This window comes from Enhydra lutris, unplaced genomic scaffold, assembly GCF_002288905.1.
Source record: "Enhydra lutris kenyoni isolate GAN:26980312 unplaced genomic scaffold, ASM228890v2 scaffoldscaffold12, whole genome shotgun sequence".
Taxonomy (NCBI): Eukaryota; Metazoa; Chordata; class Mammalia; order Carnivora; family Mustelidae; genus Enhydra; species Enhydra lutris.
Window position 1 is genome coordinate 27,917,270 of NW_019154096.1, and position 20,600 is coordinate 27,937,869.

General features: G+C 38.6%; 1 protein-coding gene across 2 annotated transcripts in view; it reads left to right on the forward strand.

The window, feature by feature from the left end:
• Positions 1 to 20,600, forward strand: part of LOC111144874 (adenosine kinase) — a 531,020-nt gene that overhangs the window by 15,147 nt on the left and 495,273 nt on the right. The window contains exon 2 of one of the 2 annotated variants that reach the window (XM_022499443.1): positions 14,301 to 14,378. In XM_022499443.1, the coding sequence (XP_022355151.1) occupies positions 14,301 to 14,378 (78 nt within the window). Of the gene's footprint in view, positions 1 to 8,016; positions 8,192 to 14,300; positions 14,379 to 20,600 lie in introns of those variants that run through there. The other variant, XM_022499444.1, reaches the window with a different exon arrangement.

Here is a 20,600-nt window from a genome sequence, read left to right on the forward strand (position 1 = left end):
ATAGGAACAAGGGAAGCAGTTTCTGAATAATATTTCAGAAGTTGTTCTAGCTAATTGGGAAGATGTCACTGGATCACTGCATCTTATGGGTGACATCATAATGTGGTAGTCTGAAATCTGGATATTTATAAAAGTCTCAGACTTACAGCAGACTTTTGGGTTTATTCTAGTGACACTAGGTATGTACTGTGGTAATTGGCCCGGTTCTAGAGTCAAACTACTAGAGTTTGGATTTCTGTTCTGTAGTGTGTGACTGGGCAAGTTATTTAACTCTGAGCCTCAATTTCTTCATCTGTAAAATGGCAATAATAAAACATCTCCTCACATTTGAGAGATAAAGTGGGATAGTACTTGAAAGATACATAGCATGGTGTCTGGGACATACTATGAACCAAAGTAACTTTTACTTATTATTCTACTTATATATGTACCTATAGCTGCTAGCAGTTGACTCCAAGAATGGTTCCTCTCTTGGGTGTTGTTCAAATAAAACTGCATATTCAATTCTGGACATTTTTTTGTAGTCTATCAATAGAAAACAATAGGCGCCACGAAGTAAGAAAAATTAGAAGGAAAAATCTGTTTGGCAAGTCTCTATCTCCAATTCTGACCTCTCCCAGAGCTCCATTCTTCTGAGCTTCTCCTGTGCCTTCTTTATTTTAATAAACAGCACCATTTACTCAGTTTAGTCCAAATTTACTCAATATATTCCAAAATCTAGGAGTTGCTCTTGATTCCTTCCTTTTCCTTAGTCTTTCATATCTAGTGCACCTGCAAGTTCTGTCATTCTGTCTTTAAAATGTCCATCTTCTTCTGTCTGTTTGCCACTATTATTTGTCAGCTCTATTACTGTAATAGACTTCTAATTTGGTCTTTCTCCTTTCATGCTCCTGTAGTGCATTCTCTGTACAAATACCAAGGGTGATCTTTGGAAACAATTAGATCATGTTATTTGTGTGTTTAAAACATTAAAACAGGTGTTAAAACAGTGACTTCCTGTCATGCTTATTATAACAAAGTAAAAACTTCGTAGGCTCATAGAAGATACCATGATCTGCTTCTTGCTTTAACCACCATATTTCTTCTCTTGCTTGCCTTTTTCACATTGCTTTTCTAGCCATCATTTTCTTGCTATCAGTAATGACCTTCCTCCACCTGTCTTTTCCTTGTCATTCCATTTTCTCCTGCTGGAAGCCTTCCCAGACTATCTAAAAACCCGTTCTCTACACTGATGTGTTTTTAGTTCTGTGCATAGCACTTATGATCATTTGATGTTTTACTGTTGGGTTATTCATCCATATACCCTCACTGGAATGTAAAGGCAGTTCATGTTCTTTACTGTAGCTGAATCTCTATGTCTTTTTTTTTTTTTTAAGATTTTATTTATTTATTTGAAAGAGAGAGACAACAGTGAGAGAGAGAGCACAAGCAGGGGGGGTGGGAGAGGGGGAAGCAGGCTTCCTGCTAAGCAGGGAGCTTGATGTGGGGCTCAATCCCAGGACCCTGAGATCATGACCTGAGCCCAAGGCAGACACTTAATGACTGACTGAGCCACCCAGGCGCCCTGAATCTCTATTGTCTTGAGCAGTTGAGTAGCTGCTCAATAAATATCTGTTGAGTTAATAGTGAATAATTCCTAAAAGCTTGTTTGTAAGTACCATAGACCAGATCTGAAGTGAAATAAAAATAAGAAAAAAATATTCTGTAGAGACTGTATTTTTAAGATTACAATAATACTTAGGGAAGAGCTCTTCTTTATTTTGTGATGTCCTTCATACATTTAAAAAAATATTTATTTATTTGAGAGAGTGAGCGGGGAGAGGAGCAGAGGGAGAGGGACAGGCAGATTCCCTGCTGCGTGTGGAGCCCACGGGACATGGAGCTCAATCTCATGACCATGAGACCATGACCTGAACTGAAATCCAGAGTCAGACAGTTAATCAACTGAGCCACCCAGAAGCCCTCCTTCATACATTTTTATGTTAAAATGCCCTTTCTTTCTTTTTTTTTCCCCAAGATTTTATATATTTATTTGACAGATCACAAATAGGCAGAGAGGCAGGCAGAGGGGGAGGAGGAAACAGGCCCCCCCTGCTGAGCAGAGAGCCCGATGCGGGCCTGGATCCCAGGACCCCGAGATCATGACCTGAGCTGAATGAAGGCAAAGGCTTAACCCACTGAGCCACCCAGGTGCCCCCAAATGCCCTTTCTTTAATGAAGTGGTAGTGATATTAAGTTGTACAGTTTAAAAATGTGTTCTTGGCAGCATTAATAATTGGATAGCACTGTTGTCCTGTACTTCAGACTAGAGGTTTTCTTTGAGTTTCAGAGATTTGTAGTTCACTGGAAATAAAGAAACACTGTGTAGGTGTTCCTGGGAAGGAGTTTTGCTAAGAGTTTTTACTAAATAAAGTTCAGTCAATCAAATGTTATTATATTCTTCGAATTCTCCTGGGAAATAAATGGTCAGGTTCCATTTAAAGATTATATTATTTAGGGCGCCTGGGTGGCTCAGTGGGTTAAGCCTCTGCCTTCGGCTCAGGTCATGATCTCAGGGTCCTAGGATCCAGCCCCTCATCGGGCTCTCTGCTCAGCGGGGAGCCTGCTTCCCCCTCTCTCTCTGCCTGCCTCTCTGCCTACTTGTGATCTCTCTCTCTGACAAATACATAAATAAATCTTAAACGAAAAAAAAGATTATATTATTTGAATATGTAATGTTTAAATGAAATGTGACATAAGAATCTACAGGTAATAATTAAAATAAAAATAGCAGACCTTTTATATATAATGTCTTTGGGGAAGAGTTAATACACTCAGCAGTGTTTCTTAGAATAATCTTGTCCATAATGAAAGCTAACTAAAATTGAATTAAAATTGATCAACTCTTTGAAGAAACAATCCAAGTTGTATTGAGACACAAGTGAACTTTTTTTCTTTTGTTGACCAATAAAACTGAAATTTTAGGACTTGAGATATCACCTATAACAAACTCCCTTATGTTTCAGGTAAGAAAACTAATGGCTAAAGGTAGTAACATTCTTTGTTAGTTCCGGGATTAGAATTCCTGTCTCCTTTTTTCCAGGTTCCCGAACTTTACTCTATGGCACACTACTTACTTTTCGGGAGTTAAGTCTTAGGAAATTTCTCTTTTTGGAGTAGCATATAGATTGTTTTAGAAGCATTATTTTAATAGCATCTTAATTTATAGGAACTGAGGAGATGTATTTTTAAGTAATATGCAGGGAAGGCATTCCACTTTCAGTGTTGACAGCTGGCCTCAGAAGGGCTATGCAGAGCTCTAAAAGTTGTATTTATGCTTTTAATTTTTGTCAAGTTAAGATTTAAAATTAACCAAGAAAATCATAAAGACATTTTATTTTTGTTATTCCTCTTTTAAACAGTCTTTATACATGAAAAATAAGATGTGTAAAATAAGCTCAGTTCCTCTAATAATAAAGTGTAGTTTTGATGGGTTGTAATTTAAAAAATTCATTTAAAAAACAGAAGGAATAAGTTTTGTATTTTTAAAATATTTCAGAAAGATAATTAAAATTTAATAATATGAAAATTTTACATTAATAAAATCCATATATATATTAGAAAGTTTATAAGGTAGATCAATATGAAAAAGAAAGTAAAAATTACATATAATCCCACTTTCCAGAGAAACCAGTAATGACATATTGGCATATTTCTTTCCCACCTTTTTTCTTTGCATAATGGCATGTATTTTTTTTTTTAATACAGTCAAGGTCATACTCTGCATTCCTTTTGTTTATTTTTGCTTTCATTTAACATGAGTATTTTCCTACATCCTTAAAAGTTCTATGAAAACATTTTATAATAGCTCCATAACATTCTTCTGCAATTTATTTAAACATTACCCTATTTTTGGTTATTTAGAATATCATAAATTTTTTCTGTTATTAATGCTGAACTGAATAAATGTGTGTACAAATCTTTGTTCACATTGTTCTATTTTATTTATGATTGTTTCCTAAAAAAGGAGTTGTTGGCACATACTACCAAAAAGCTTTCTAGAAATAGATTAATTTATACTCCCACTAACAATGTATGAAAGTGCTTGTTTTATGACACCCTTAACAGCAAAACTGGTTGTGTTTGAAGAGAACTTGGCTATCATTTTGGGGCTTGAAGCATTTGTTGAAAAAATAGAGTGGGAGGGGGGTGGTCTGTGTATTTATTTATGGTACCCAGAGGCACTTAGCTGTTTGAGGTTAGTTATCTATTTGCTTTTATAGTGGCTGACTAACCAAACTATTAAATAAAATAGAATATTTACTTATCTACCCAAGAGCAAACTACTCTGCCACTTATCTTGATGCAATGATTGAAGCTATAAGGAGGTTAATGGAAGTTAGGAATTTCAGTTGGCTATTTTTTCCCTAAAATTAAAAGATTACATTTGAAATAAGTTAGTTGAAAAATTGATCAAAAAAATAACTAGGGCTCCTGGGTGGCTCAGTTGGTTAAGCGTCTGGCTTCTGAAGCATCTGAATTCTGTATCATTAAGGAAAGATAAGAGTCTGGAATATTCAAATCTTCAATCAATCAAAATAAAGCCATATCACATCCTCTTCATCTAACATTCAAAACTTTTAAATGTTTTTTACTCATAATCATTCAATGCTATTTTCTTTTCTTTTTTTTTTTTTTTTTAAAGATTTTATTTACTTATTTGAGGAGGGAGGAGAGGACAAAGGAAGAGTGAGAGGAAGAAGCCAACTGCCCGCCGTGCAGAGATCCCAATGCGGGACTTGATCCCAGAACCCTGAAATCATGACCTGAGCCCAAGGCAGACACTTAAGTGACTGAGCCCCTCAGGCACCCTCAATGCAACTTTCAGAAAGTTTAGTTTTTTAAAATGTATTTAGGTACCAGTTCATTTCAGCAGGTATAGACATAAACATGTTATTTCAGCAAACAGGGCTTGTGTGTGATTGCTCTTTCAAAGTCAGGTAGGGATAAAAGTAGGGACATGTTTTTCCATGCAAAAGCAGATCTTTATTCTTTCTCTCCTAGATCTTTTATTCTTTTTTTTTTTTTTAAGATTTTATTTATTTATTTGATAGAGATCACAAGTAGACAGAGAGGCAGAGAGAGAGAGGGGGGGAGGAGGAAGCATACTCCCTGCTAAGCAGAGAGCCCGATTCGGGGCTCGATCCGAGGACCCTGAAATCACGAACTGAGCTGAAGGCAGAGGCTTTAGCCCACCGAGTCACCCAGGCACCCCTAGGCCTTTTATTCTTTTTCTAATTTTTCCTTACCCTCTCTTCACCCAGTTTTTCCCATCTCTCCCTTCCTCCCTCTCTGTCTTTCTCACACATGCAAATACACACACACACACACACACACACAGACACACACAGCTACTGAGTAACTATTACTTAAACTTAAAAAAAAAAAAAGATTTTATTTATTCATTTGACAGAGAGCAGGTGAGAGAGCACAAGCAGGGAGAATGGGAGAGGGAGAAGCAGACTCTCCCCTGAGCAGGGAGCTGGACATGGGGCTCGATCCCAGAACCTTGGGATCATGACCTGAGCTGAAGGCAGACAGTTAAGGGACTGAGCCATCCAGGAACCCCTCATGTTCATTTCATATTACGCTTTCCAGGGATGTAATTTTAACCAGTGTGATTATAACAAAGTAGTACTTAACCTCACATGCCAAGGGCTCCAAAAGACACTTGACTAGAGTTAAATTTTAATTTTCACAATGCCCTGAAAAGCATATAATGGGTAAACTGAGGGACAGATAGGTTAAAAACCAGCCCAAGTTCATGCAGTTAGTAGAGTCAAGCAGAGATTCCACACTGTCTGGCTTGCTACCTCTACAACCTTGCTACTTAATATGGTCCATGGACAAGAGGCAATTGATGAGATCTGGGTGCATAAAGAACGGGCAAATTCTTGGCCACAGAGACCTATTGAGTTAGACCCTTATTTTAACAAGATCGCTCAAATGATGTGTGTGCATAATAAAGTAGCACTATACTACATTGCATATTAAAAATTACATTGAGGTTTTGAAATCCTTCCCAAGGATTATTCCTGATTTGATTTTAGTTCATGTAGGCTATCAGCATTTTCCACAAGAGGAGGAGGGAAACTGTTGAATTATTCATGTCTCCTCCACTTCAAATTGCTATTCTGCAGCTTCTTTGATTCAGATCTTTTTTAATCCAGAGAAACAACTGATTTGTCTACTTGTGGACATTTGGTCAACGTCTCACTCAGCAAAGCATAGTTATGTTTTTAACAATCTTTAGTCATGGACTAAACAAAGATTTATATTCCATGAGTTCATTCTGGTTAGTCGTTTACTAAATTAAAGAGAACAATGCTAAAACGTTTTTGAATAAAACAGGACATCTTGAAATAGTTGATGTTTTAGATGGTTAGCAAGGTAATACAGATCTGTATAAACTGGTCTCCCTACTGATTTCATTTTGTGAACATGATTATTCTGTCAGAGGAGCAAGGATAGGTAAGAAGGAAGTCTATCTTGGACAGTGGAATAACAATGTCAAGTAGAAATGTAATGCAAGATGCATATGTTTTAAGTTTGCTAGTAGCCGCATTAAAAAAGTAAAAAGAAACAGCTTAAATTAATCTTAATATATTTTATTTAACCCACTGTAGCAAAGTATCATAACATGTAATCAATATAAAAATTATTACTGAAATAATTAATAAATATTTTTTGTACTAAGTCTTGAAAACTTTGGTATGTATTTTGTATTTACAGTGTCTCAATTTGGGTGCTTAATTTTTAGCAGTTAAACAGTGAGATACAGTCCAATAAAAACAAAATTGTGTTTGATGGAAAATATATTATTGCTTTGGTTTTAAACTTTAATTAAAATTAAATAAAATAAATTCATTCATTTTGATCACATTGGGCACATTTCAGTATATGTGGGATTGTGTTTCTAATATAACTGATTTCAGACCTATGGAACTGATCACATCCTATATGGTCAGTAAGTGAATGTCACTGGGGGCTGTAGTGTGTTAATAAAAATACTACTTTACAGAGAATAAAGAGGGAATTAAGGCTATTTAGGTTATAAAGCTTATGATTTTACTGCCTCTGGTCCTTACCGCAGTTGACGTTTACCTGTCTTATTAGTGGTTCAGAATCAATTTCTCAGCCTTTTGGCCACACTAAATTTTACGTTTAGGGCCAGGAGTTCGGGTTCTTCCATTTCCCGCCCCTTTGTGGCATTAGATACTTGCTTCGGAGCTTTGTATACTTTTAAGAAAAGTATGGTTAGCAGTATAGTATGAGTGGGCTAATTAGGCCCAGAGGCTTTAAAACTTAAATGTGTACCTGGATCACCTGGTACTCGCTAAAAATACCAGTATCTGTACCCCACCTTTCTAGATTATGATGCACAAAGTTTACAATGGGCCCTGGACAGTTAGATATTAAATAAGCCGTTCTAAGTGTTTCTTAAGTCGAAGAACGTTTGGAGACCGCTGGACTGAGCAACCGATACTTAAAGGCTGCGAGTTCGAATTTAACACATCCTGCTGCTGTTGCCACGCATTCTGTTTTCCCCAGGCTGAGAGGTTTTCCCAGGAGGTTTCTGCTTTTCTTCTGCAGGTGGGTTTTCCAGGCCGTTAAACTCCATCCCCACAGACTACCCTGACAGCGTCCCTGTCCCAAGTCCTGTTAAAGGCGACCTGAGCTTGCAGAGGTAGAACGTGGCCATGTGACTGACAAACCGGTTGCCAGTTGGGGCGGCCATTTTTGAGGCGGGCACCAGCCTCATGCCCCACAAGCCGGGAACAGGGGGAACCTTGTTACCAAGACTTAAGATGGCCACCGCGCCCGCTAGCCACTCCGCTAGCCAGAGCGCCAGGGAGCGGACACGAGACACGCGGCCGGCTGCCTCGCCCGGAGGCGCCCGGGGCTCATCTCCGGCCTCCGGCGGTGGGCGGAGCGCCCGCCCCCTCCCGGCGCGGCCAATCAGCACGTGGGGCCGGTTCGGCGGGGGCCGCTGGCGTGCGGGGTGTGTGAGGACGCGCTCCCGGTCGCCGAGTGCCCGAGCAGAGGAGCAGTTGCCGTGGTACCTGCTGCTGCTGCTGCCGGTGCGGACGCAGAGCATCTGAGGCGAGCGCTGGTGCGTGGGGCAGGAAAGTGAAGCCATGACGTCCATCAGGTAATGAGAGAGGGCGGCAGCCTAAAGTGCTCGCCTACTGGGCGTTAGCCTCCTGACTGCTGAGAACTGTCGCCCCTTCTCTTGAGTGGTCTGCAGCCTCCCCGTGGCACGGGTCCCCCTTACGTTGGAGGTTCTCTCTGCACTTTTTATGTGGTCATGGCTGCTCTCAGAAGTTTTTGGGTCTCTGGCACATGGCGGAGCCCAATAACTAGCCGCACCGGTGAGGTGACCCCCGCCCAGATTCCAGGGTGGAAGCTTGCTTGTGTGTGTAATGGATTTCTCATGAGAAAAAAAAATGCAGCTACCTTTCCCTCCCAGGGGTGACCCAGCGCCTGAGGAAGTGTGACGTGGACCATGTGTGGCCATGCCTGCATGTCATGCCTTCTGACAACTTCGTTGGTGGCCATGAGCAGACCAGCATATTTGGCTCTGCTCTGATGTAGATACGTAGCCCCTAAGTTGCGAAATTGTGTGTGTCCCTAAAATGTTTGCTTCTGACTGGAGTTAATATTCTGGTTCCCAAAGGTACCATCTGTTTACCTACTTTTATTTGAGAGTCACAAGTGAAATGACTTTTGTGGGATAGAGGTATAAAGCGAGAGCAAAAAAACAGGAGACTTACCCCAATTGCTTTCCCAAAGTTGTGAAGGTTTGGTTTTTTGTTTGTTTTTGTTTTGTTAATGGTAAGAGCTTAATGGGCCCCTCCACTTTCTGCAGGTAGCATTGACAGAATGTTGAACTATGCTAATGCGACTATTTATAAAAAGAGATAAATTGCTTTATACCCAGTGTTCTCAACTGCCTCTTTCAAAGTAGACCTTGGTGTTCATTGTCCCAGGGAAAGGGAGGCTCTAAAACAAATTGGAAGAGAATAAAATAAATTAATTTTTGGTCCGTGAGCTTCCAACATTCTAAGCCCTGATGATATCTCAGTGCTAATTTTGACTGTATAATATTCAAGAGATGACTTGGGAATGTAATCCTCAGGTAAGATAAGATAAGATGCAACTGTGCTGAACTTGGATACAGTTTCTTAAATTATATAAATTTATACTAACATAGACAAAGAATACTTACCTCATTATGCAGAAGGAGAAATCCAGGTGCTAAAACTTGGAGACCCACCTGGAAAGGATTCACAGTAAGTTATATTGGGACATAAGAGTCTAGCTTTTAATGCCAAGAGTGTTTTCGAATGAATTAACATTATGCTGTCAAACCAAGTTAATATCCCCTCGTCTCACTCCCACTTCCATTCCCATACATGCAGCCTGCCACTAATTAGGAGTGTGGGTTAGATACTTTCTATGTTAAGAATCAGTTCTTAATGTGGACTCAGTTTTAATTGACCATTGTCTTCCTGGTTGCTCTTCAGTGGAGAAACACAAGTCTAAGGCCTCGGTTGCTAGTAAGTGATGGCTGTTTTAATGTAGGGGTTGAACGGCCATTGTGTTCAAGACTGAAGTAAAGGTTGACATCTGCCTTATTCGACTTGTGGAAAGATTGATATTTGCTATTAGTTAAATTTTATGGTTATTTCTTCAGATGTTAGTTTGTATTTTACATAGTCTTGAATTATAGTGATGACCCCCAAAATTTTTTTATTTTTTTAAAGATTGTAATTATTTACTTGGCAGAGAGAGAAAAGAGAGGGTGTGTGGGCAAAAGCAGGCAGAGGGAGAGGGAGAAGCAGGCCCCCTGCTGAGCAGGGAGCACAATGGGAGGCTCTATCCCAGGACCCTGGGATTGTGACCCGAGCTGAAGGCACTCTGACTCCCCCCAAATTTTTGATATGTTATCTAAACCAGATACCACATTTACACCTGAGGAAACAGACCAATAAAAGTTGAGTGCCTTGTGCGAAATCGTTTAGTAGTAGTTAGGAATTGAATCCAGACATCCATGATGTAGTGTACTGCATGATGCTTCTATAGAAACAATATCCTTAACTTAAATTTCCTGAAAAAGCTGCTTCTATGGACTAAAATTGTCAAGTATCATGGAAACAATTATAGCAACTCTTCTGCTTTGCTCTAGTTCTCTAAGGAATTTGATAACTTAGAACTTAGGTTCACGAGTAGGCAGGGAGACTGAAGTTGAAGCAACTCTCTATAAGTGGTGGCAGTGTTGAATGAGTCGATAATCCTACAGAAAGCAGCTACTTTCCACTGAGGACTGCTTTCAGTGAATTTTGTCAGTTTTAGTTTTCACAGACATGCTGTTAGGCTTGCTCCCATTTTGTGCCAAGTCTAACAGTAGCCCAAAGATCGGTATTAATTAACCAGCTTTTACTGGTGATGAGAGTGATCAAGATCACAAAATTATTCAAATCTGATTTTATGTCCAGTTGTTTTTTACACCACACTTAAAATAATTTTTGCTAACTATAGTAATGTGTGTCTTTTCAATGACAGAATATAAGATTGGAAACCAGACTAGTGGTCAGCATGCCAGGGTTCTGAGTCATTTTTCTTGAATTAACTGATTTTCCTTTTCTTTTTTCTCTGGACATTTGTTTAATGAAATACTCAGTGATGATGATGCTAATGTGTATCCCACAGTGTTGTTGGATAGGTATGAAAGTGCTTTTAAGTTTTAGGACATTTTGTAAATGCAGTGTTCTCTCATTAAAGCAATTTGAATCTCTTAGAGACTGTTGTCTGAAAAAAAGTTACAATTTTAATTTTTTTAAATGTCTTTTTTTTTAAATTTTATTTGTTTATTTGGCAGAGAGAGAGAGAGCACAAGTAGGCAGAGAGGCAGGCAGAGAGAAAGGGGGAAGGAGGCTCCCCGCTGAGCAGAGAGACCCGCATCGATCCCAGGACCTTGAGACCCTGATCTGAGCCGAAGGCAGAGTCTTAAACCATTGAGCCACCCAGGCGCCCCTAAATTTTAGATTTTTAAATAGGAAGCAAACTTACCTGATTCTCTCGTTTTACATTTCAAGAAACTGAAGCCAAGAGAAACTGCGATTTAAGCTCAAGCAAACAGTTGCAGATCTTTAACTAGAATTCAGATCTCTAGACACCTGGTTCAATGCCCTTTACAAATTAACATTCAACTATTAGGAATTCATAAATAATTATTTAAATCAAAAGCATTTAAAAAGAATCTAAGATCTTTGAATGAATTTGGCTGGCGATAACTGTCTTTTCGACTTGTTTTTTGTATTCTACTCTGCTACATCATTACTGATGAGTCTAAATTTACAGCCTCTAAAACCAATAATCCTTGAAGAATAACTTTCGCTTTTTGTTAAATATATCAGATTCCAACTGGTCTTTATTCGGGAAATGATAAAGCATATTTGATAAGTTGATGGTTTTGTCATTTTAACTGGCCCAATAGGGAAGTTGATAATGAGTTAAATTCAGGAGACATTGAAAGATGTACAGTGTTTGGCCTAGATGAGAATCTTAAAGGGCACCTGGGTCATTCAGTCAGTCAAGCGTCCACCTTTGGCTCAGGTCATGATCTGGGGTTCCCTGGATCAAGTCCCTGCTTTGGGCTCCCTGCTCAGTGGGGAGTCTGCTACTCCCTCTGCCCCTCTTTGCCTGCTCTGCTTTCTCTCTCACTCTCTCTCTCAATTAAATAAGGAAAAAAAATCTTAAAAAAAAAAAGAGAAATCTTAGAGGGCATTTTACCCTTTTCCTTTCTCTGTACTGGACCTTGAGGCTCAAAGTGAAGGGTATGTCCTAGTTAGGCAGTGGTAGAGCTTAAGATAGAACTTAGGTCTTCTGACTCCTACTTTATGTACTTTACACTGTGCAACACTGTTTCAAAATACTGCTGTGAATATTGCCTTGTTTTCCTAACATCAATGCCTAGACTGGTTTTGGACATTGCTTTAGAGCTTGATTTTGTGCCAGGGAAGACTAGGAAAATTAGGTAGGGAGACAGAGTGTTTGCTATAGAGCTAAGGAACCCTATTCTTTGTCCTGTCCAGACAGGTTAGATTTGGTCTATTCTGGGACTTGACATGACTGTGGCCTACATGATGATTCTGGAACTACTTTTGTGGGTTAGGCCTACATTGGAAAATTTATGTGGGCTGTGAGTTGGGTCCTAGGGTATTTTTCTTCTAACACTCAAGACTTTTGAGATGCGTCCAATAAGATCTGCCAAGCCACTCAGATGGCGAACATTCATATGGAGACTAAAATGTGGCTAAGATCGAAGCTGACTTGCTTTGTTGAGTTAGTTTCTTTGGAACCTTTAAATAGAATTTTCAGACTCCTTGCAGGACCTGTGTCTTTTATAAGAATTGTGAATTTCAGATTACTATGCAAACTTTTTTATGCTATGGGACTTCTTAGGCAAATGAGCTTTTAAAATAAAATTGTTTCATTTATGAAATATACTGAAGAACAAAAACAAATCCTTTTCATATAGAACTGTGCAGTGTTGTCAGTTGTTAATGCTCATATTTGTAAATAGGTCATCTTTGTTTGAAAAAGCATGTAAGGCCTCCTAACTACAAATCTTTCCAGCCACAGTATTGCTACATTAAGAACTGTCAGATATAAAAGGGAACCAAAATGATTGCCTGGACTGTTGGAATGTTAACCCTTTCCTCTAACATTGGTTAACAATCTTGTTTCTTTACCTCTTCATGCCTACTCCTTTTTAAATTGTTACTTAAAAAATACTATAATTGGGACACCTGGGTGGCTCAGTCATCAGGTGTTTGCCTTCAGCTCAGGTCATGATCCCAGGGTTCTGGGATCGAGCCCCTGCATCAGGCTCCGTGCTTGGCAAGAAGCCTGCTTCTCCCTTTCCCACTCCCCCTGCTTGTATTCCCTCTCTAGCTGTGTCTCTGTCAAATAAACAAAATCTTAAAAAATAAAAAAATAAAAAATACTACAATAAAACATAAATATGGGTTTTTATTTTCAAATATCAAGACTAGCTTATAAATAGGATGACCATATGTCCCAGTTTGCCCAGGACAATCCTGGATCATGCTAGTTATCCTGGCAAAATTATTAATAGTCCTTCCTTTATTCTCAAAAGTGTCCTATTTGGGTAATAAATTATCTGGTCATCTACTTATACACTTTAAAAATTCTGTTGTAGTAGATTTGAAACAGGACCATAAGATAATGGAATATTAGCCTATATTTTGGCTGAGTTTGGGTATTTTTCATTGGTCAGACATTTTTATTGTACTGAGAGTTCTAGATGTCCAGATATAGTATATAAAACATGATTTGAAGTTGGGACTCATTTATTTGTTGTCTGACTTTTGGCAGGTTATAAAACCTTTCTGAACCTCTTATTCTGTTAGAGATAATTGCAATACCTACCCTATGGGGTTATTGTGAGGCTTTAAAGACAATGATGTAAAAAAAGACAGTAACATATAAAAATGTTTAAACTACAAATTATAAGTATTAGTCATGTCACATATGTGTTTCTGAAAATTGAATTTAAAATGAACAATTTTGTTGGAGTGCCTGGCTGGCTCAGTCAGAAGAACATGCCACTCTTGATCTCTGGGTCATGAGGTAATGACCAGGTTGGGTGTAGAGATAACTAAAAAGATTAAATAAAATGGAACAATTTTGTCTAGTTTAAGGGAACTTACTATTTAACAGAGCATAGACTACCTTTTAGAAGTGTTTTACTGTTAACGGGAAGCAGGAAATTAATAGTTGTTGAAGCTATATATGGAGATTTTGAGGGGGGCCGAAATTTCAACATTATTTGTATGTTGAAAAGAATAATCCTTTAGGAAGCAGAGAAATAGATAATGCTGGACAGAGTGAAGAGGGATTTTTTGTTTTGTTTTGTTTTCTTGGGAGGGGTTCAAAGAGAAATTTATTACTTGGGATGCTTGGGTGGCTCACTTGGTTAAGTGTCTCCCTTTGGCTCAGGTCATGATCCCAGGGTCCTGGGATCGAGTTCCGCGTGCAGCTCTTTGCTCAGCATGGAGCCTGCTTCCTGCTCTGCCTGCTGCACCCCCTGCTTGTGCTCTCTCCGACAAACAAGTAAAATTAAAAAAAGAGAGAGAGAGAAGATTTACTGCGTAAATTAGTGTCTCATTAGTGTGAAAGACTGTAAATTTTTTTTTATCAAAAAAGCTTTATTAAATAAGTTACCATATCAGAGATAATTTTCTTGAGTATGCAAGAAGGCATATTCAGAATACAAATACAAGAATTGGCCTTACAGAGCCTAAGGGACACAAATATTTCCTTTGTCTATCCATTTAGCTAGTGAAAAGAAATGCCAGTGATACAATTATGTAGAGTAAAATCACAGATCCTAAGTTCACTGAATTTTGAATATGAATATATATTCATATATTTATTTATTTGTATAAACACAACTCAGGTCAATATATAAAACATGGTCATTTCCCCTGCCTCTTTTCAATCAATTCTACTCCCCGTCCTATCCAGGCAACCATTTTCTGACTTCTGTTGGTAGATACTGGTTTGCCTGTTGTAGGACTTCATAAACATGGAATTCTGTGGTAAGCACTATTTGTGTCTATTTACTTTTATCTGATTACTTTTGTTCAATAACAATTTTGAGAGTCATCCATTTTGATGTGTATATCAGTTTGTTCGTTTTCATTGCTAAGTAATATTCCATTATACAGAGATAGTAACAATTATCCTATTGGTGGACTTTGGGTTGTTTCTAATTTTTGGTTACTATAAATAAGGTTGCTATGAACTTTTTTTAAAAGTCTTTTGTCTTGGGGCGCCTGGGTGGCTCAGTGGGTTAAGCCGCTGCCTTCGGCTCAGGTCATGATCTCAGAGTCCTGGGATCGAGCCCCGCATCGGGCTCTCTGCTCAGCAGGGAGCCTGCTTCCTCCTCTCTCTCTGCCCGCCTCTCTGCCTGCTTGTGATCTCTCTGTCAAATAAATAAATAAAATCTTTAAAAAAAAAAAAAGTCTTTTGTCTTTTGTAAACACCTAGGTGTGGAAATTGCTATGTCCTAGGATAGATGTCTGTTTAACTTTAGAAACCACTGAACTTTTTCAAAGTGGAAAACTGAGCACATTCCACATTCCTACTGATGGTGTTATAAAACTACCAGTTATTCCATATTTTTTCTTTTTTTTAAATGTTGGTGGTTTTTTTTTTTTTTTAAAGATTTTATTTACTTATTTGACAGACAGAGATCACAAGTAGGCAGAGAGGCAGGCAGAGAGAGAGAGAGGAGGAAGCAGGCTCCCTGCTGAGTAGAGAGCCCAATGTGAGGCTCGATCCCAGGACCCTGAGATCATGACCCGAGCTGAAGGCAGAAGCTTTAACCCACTGAGCCACCCAGATGCCCCATATTTTTTCTTTTTTTAATGATTTTATTTATTTATTTGAGAGAGAGAAAGCACGAGCTGGGGGGTAGGGAGAAGCAGACTCCCTGCTGAGCATGGAGCCAAACATGGGGCTCTATCCCAGGACCCTGGGATCATGACCTGAGTTGAAGGCAGACACTTAACCAACTGAGCCACCCAGGTACCTCAGGCCTTTTTTAATTTAGCCATTCTGGTGGATTTGTAGTTATATTTTATGGTTTTAGTTTTTAATTCCTTGATGACTAATGATATTGTGATTATATACCCATTGCTTATCTTTTCTTTTGAACTGTCAGTTTAAGTCTTTTACCCGTAGTTTGATTGGATTTTTTTTGTTACTGATATGTAGTTTTCTTTATATTCTGGACACAAGTTATTTGTCAGATTTTACACACACACACACACACGCACGCACACACACACACACACACACACTCTCTGTCTCTCTCTCACATACGCACTTGGATATGTAACAGATGTTTTCTCCCCACTTTGAGCCCTGTCTTACCATTTTAGTGTCTTTCAGAAGCAGAAATTTTAAATTTTGATGGAGTCAAATTAATAGATTTGATTTATTTTATGATTATTATCTATTTTGTTCTTAGAAATCTTTCAGATCTTTCCTTATTGCTGTCACAAAATTAAGTAACTATTCCATTAAATGTTTTCTTCTAGAAGTTTTATAGTTTTAGCTTTCAAATTTACATCTATGATCTGTCTTAAACTATATTCTTGCTATGGTGTAAGAGTTTCTTGAAAGAGTCCTCCATCAATTGATTAGATTGGTATAGGTTTTTTCCAGAACTATTTCGATCCATTGATCTATTTATATATTGTTATGCCAATACCACACTTTTTTTTTTTTTAAGATTTTATTGACTTATTTGACAGAGAGAGAGAGCACAAGCAGCGGGAGTGGCAGGCAGAGAGAGAGGGAAAAACAGACTCCCTGCAGAGCAGAGGCAGCCCCATGTGGGACTTGATCCCAGGACCCCAGGATCATGACCTGAGCTGAAGGCAGTTGCTTAACCAACTGGGCCACCAGGAGCCCCCATACCTCACTGTCTTAATGTAGTTTTGTATTTGTTGTTTCTTTAATTTTTTTTTCTAGAATAGAGTAATAAAGCCTGGAATGGGCCTGGAATGTTTTTTTGGGTAAAAGGGTAGAAGATTAAAAAGTTTTTTTTTTTTTTTTTTTTTTTAAGATTGATTGATTGATTTTAAAGAGAGAGAGGGAGAGAAAGAGAGTATGCAGGCATGTGAGCAGGGGTGAGGGGCAGAGGGAGAGGGAGATAAAGAGAAAGAATCCTGAAGTAGACTTGCTGCTGAGCTCAGAGACCAACATGGTAACTCAATCCCAGGACCCTGAGATCATGACCTGAGCTGAAATCGATAGCTAGCTTCTTTGACTGAGTCACCCATGTACCCCAATTTCTGCACATTCTTGCCAATACTTTTATGGTCTCCCAATCTTTGCTGAAAGGCTCTGCTTGCAGAAGCATATGTTTAATGCTCAGGCAGGAATACAACTCTGCCATAACCTTTATTTCCTGTTTGTGCTGAGGCTTATGGCTCAGAGATGATTGCTTAGGACCTTTCAGGTGTTGAGCATGCCACAGTTCTGGGCACATGTACATGGCCTTCTAGATTCTCAGGAATATTCAGAACTTTTCAGAACCCTTTATGGAGATCTCATGCCCCCACTTTTCCATTTAAGTTTTTTGGTTAGTTTCTTGTTTGTACCAACTGCCTCAGAAGCTGGGATGTTAAACAATTGCAGTTGATTGTTTTTGACAAATTCCCCTGGGGAAAAGGCTCTTAGAGCTGGGCAAGCTCTGAGTCGGGTTAAAAAATAAGAAGCCTCAGGAATGGGGTTTTTCATGGAACTGCCTGTGAGCTCAGATAATAGCAGTTATCTGGAAATAGGGCTTTGAAAGAGCTCCAGTCCTCTTCTGACCCCTCCAGTAGCTGCTATGCTCCTGGTTTTCACTGTGTGTGTGTGTGTGTGTGTGTAGGCTTTTGAGAGTGTTATATAAATGGAATCATAGGGTATGTAACACATAGATATGGCTTTTATTTTCACTTGGCATGTGTCTTTGAGATACATCCAAATTGTATCATAGTTCATTTTTTTTCTTATTCCATGTTCATCTATTGTATTGATGTACCACAGTTTTTTTTACCTACTAACTTGTTGGAGGACATTTGGCCATTTCCAATTCTTTTTTTTTTTTTTTTTTTAACTTTTACAGATGAAACTGTTGTGAACATTTGTGTACAGGTTTCTGTGTGAACTTAAGTTTTCATTTTGCTAGGATAAATGTCCAATAGTGTGATTCCTTCCTTATTTTGTGTTTTACCAATTACCAAAGGAGGGGTGTTAAGACTGTGCATTTGTCTTGTTTCTCTCAAGTTTTTTCCCTTAGTGTTTCGAAACCATTTATTTTCTTTTCTTGATGAAATTAGTTATTTGTATGAAATCCTTTTTATATGGTGCCACTCCTTGTTTTAATCTACCTTGTCTATACAGCATGGGGAATAAAATTGATGGTATTGTAGTAGCATTGTAGGATGACAGATGGTAGCTACACTTGTGGTGAGCATAACATAATGTATAGAGTTGTTGAATCACTGTTTTGTATACCTAAAACTAATATAACATTGCATCTCAGCTATACTTTAATAAAGTCTATAAATATAGCCACTGCAATTTTCTTATAATTAGTGTTTTCATAGAATATCTTTCTATTCAGTATTTTATTTTCAAACTCTCTGTGCTTTTATATTTAAAGTGCATCTCTAGTAAATTATGTCAAATTTTTTTTTGTTTTTGTTTTTAAATATTTTGGCTATTAGAGAGAGCACATGCAAGTTGGGGGAAGGGCAGAGAAAAGGGAGAGAGAGAATCCCAAGCAGATCCTGCCCTGAGCATGGAACCTGTTGTGGGGCTCAATTCCACGACCCTAAAATCACCATCATGCCAAAAGTCAAGAGTCAGACACCCAACCAGCTGAGCCCTCTAGGTGCCCCCATTTAATTTGTTTTTTTTAATCCAGTGTGACAGTCTTCATCTTTTAATTGGCGTGTTTAATCCATTTACATTTAATGTAATTACTAATATGGCTGGATTTTAGTGTACCTCTTTTTGTTTTCCATTTACCCTTTATGTTGTTTTGTCTTCCCTGCCTTTTTTCCTAAGTTGAGTATATTGTAATTTTTCATTTTATATCCTCTATTGGATATTGTATTATTGTTTAGTGATTGCTCTAGGGAGTGCAACATTCCGTTTTCACTTCTCACAACCTATCTTGAATTAGTGTTTTGTCGTTTCACTCTTAAAAACATTTATCAAAGACCTTACAGAATCTAGGGGGAAAGAATGGATAAAACTTGGGGAGGACAGACAGCAGTACCTAACACAGAGCTCCAGAAGCTATCATCCATACTGTGTACATCACGCACTGGAGTTGTGCAGGGGACAACTTGTGCACCTTTATATGGGAACCTTTGGGTATGAGTTGGGCAGAGAAGATTATCTGAAAGAGGTGTCATATGAGATGTAAACAAAATGGTGCCTGGTCTATGGCCAAAAACTATGATACCTCTTATGTTTACCTGTTTAATGTATACCTGTTTATTGTTAACCTGTTTATCGTGAAGTATAAAGCCAATGGAAGACGCAGAGGGTAAGTACAATGTGTGGGTTTTCAACACCACCAAGCAATTAATCTCAATTCTGATACTATCTACATGGAGATAGTGTTAGATCCCACAAGTTAGGGCTCAGTCCCACAAGACTGTCCCCTCCCACAGTTCAGATTCCAATCATAAGTCCAGATTATTATCTGTACTTCTTTTTATTTTATTTTTTTAAAGATTTTATTTATTTATTTTAGAGCATGAGCTGTATGCGAATGGGGGGAGGAGCAGAGGGGGAGGGAGGGAGGACAAATCTCTAGAAGACTCCATGCTATGTATGGAGTCCCATGCGGGGCTTGATCTCATGACCCTGACATCATGACCTGAGCTGAAACCAAGAGTTGGACATTTAACTAAGTGAGCCACCCAGGTGCCCCTATTATTTGTACTTCTGACCAACAGTTATATAGTTCAGAGATTGCCGTGATCCCTCCTTGGGTTCAATAATTTGGCAGGGTGGCTCACAGAACTTAGAGAAGCATTTTATTTACTGGATTACGGTTTATTATTGTCAGATCGCAAAACTAGAACATTTGGTAATGAGTTTGATGTCCTTTACTCAAGGGAAAATTCCGTGAATTCAGGGAGTACAGTGCCTTACAAGCAATGGAGTACTCCTCCCAAGGGATTTTGGCAAAAGTGTGTTTTATAGAGTGTTAAAAGGGGCAACTTGGGAATGGTGTGATCGTCTAGGGTTGCATATCTGACCTTATTTAGAAAGATCAAGGAACAAGCAAGTAAGTATAGAGTTGGCTGGTGTTAGGGGAATAGTTGACTGGATATACTACATTTCTGGTCAATTGGACCAGTTATAGGAACACAAAAGTTTAGTTTGCTGATGAGGCACTTTGGGCAGGAGCTGGCTTTATAATAAAAATGAATTACAAAATAAAGCCGATTCACAAAATCAAATACAACAATTTATATCTGTTAATATTAGAAAAGAAATATGAGATTGGAATCAACAAAATAACCTACATGTATTTAGAAGTCCAAAGAGGGTATAGATTTTAGGCGAAGCTTAATTGGTCCAACTTCATTAATGACCTAGTTTCTTTATGTTTTTCCATTCTGCCCTCTGTGATGTCAGATTTATCCCAAGGTAGCCCATCTGGGGACCTTGAGGTATTTAAGGTGCTAGTACCTCCTGCATTTATATCTCCTAGGAAGGAAGATAGTTTGTATGTGAGCACTCCTAGAAAAAAATCTTGGAGTCTGTTTTTATTTGACTGGCTTAGGTTATATGTCCATCTCTGATCAATAAAGGTAGAGAAATACATTGTGCAGATTGGTTTAGGCTTTGCTGTGCCTCAAGGTTAAACCAGTCAGACTCTTAGACTGGAGTGGATCAGTTTCACCCAGATCTCTTGAAGGAGGAAATTTGGGGTGAAAGTAGGAAAA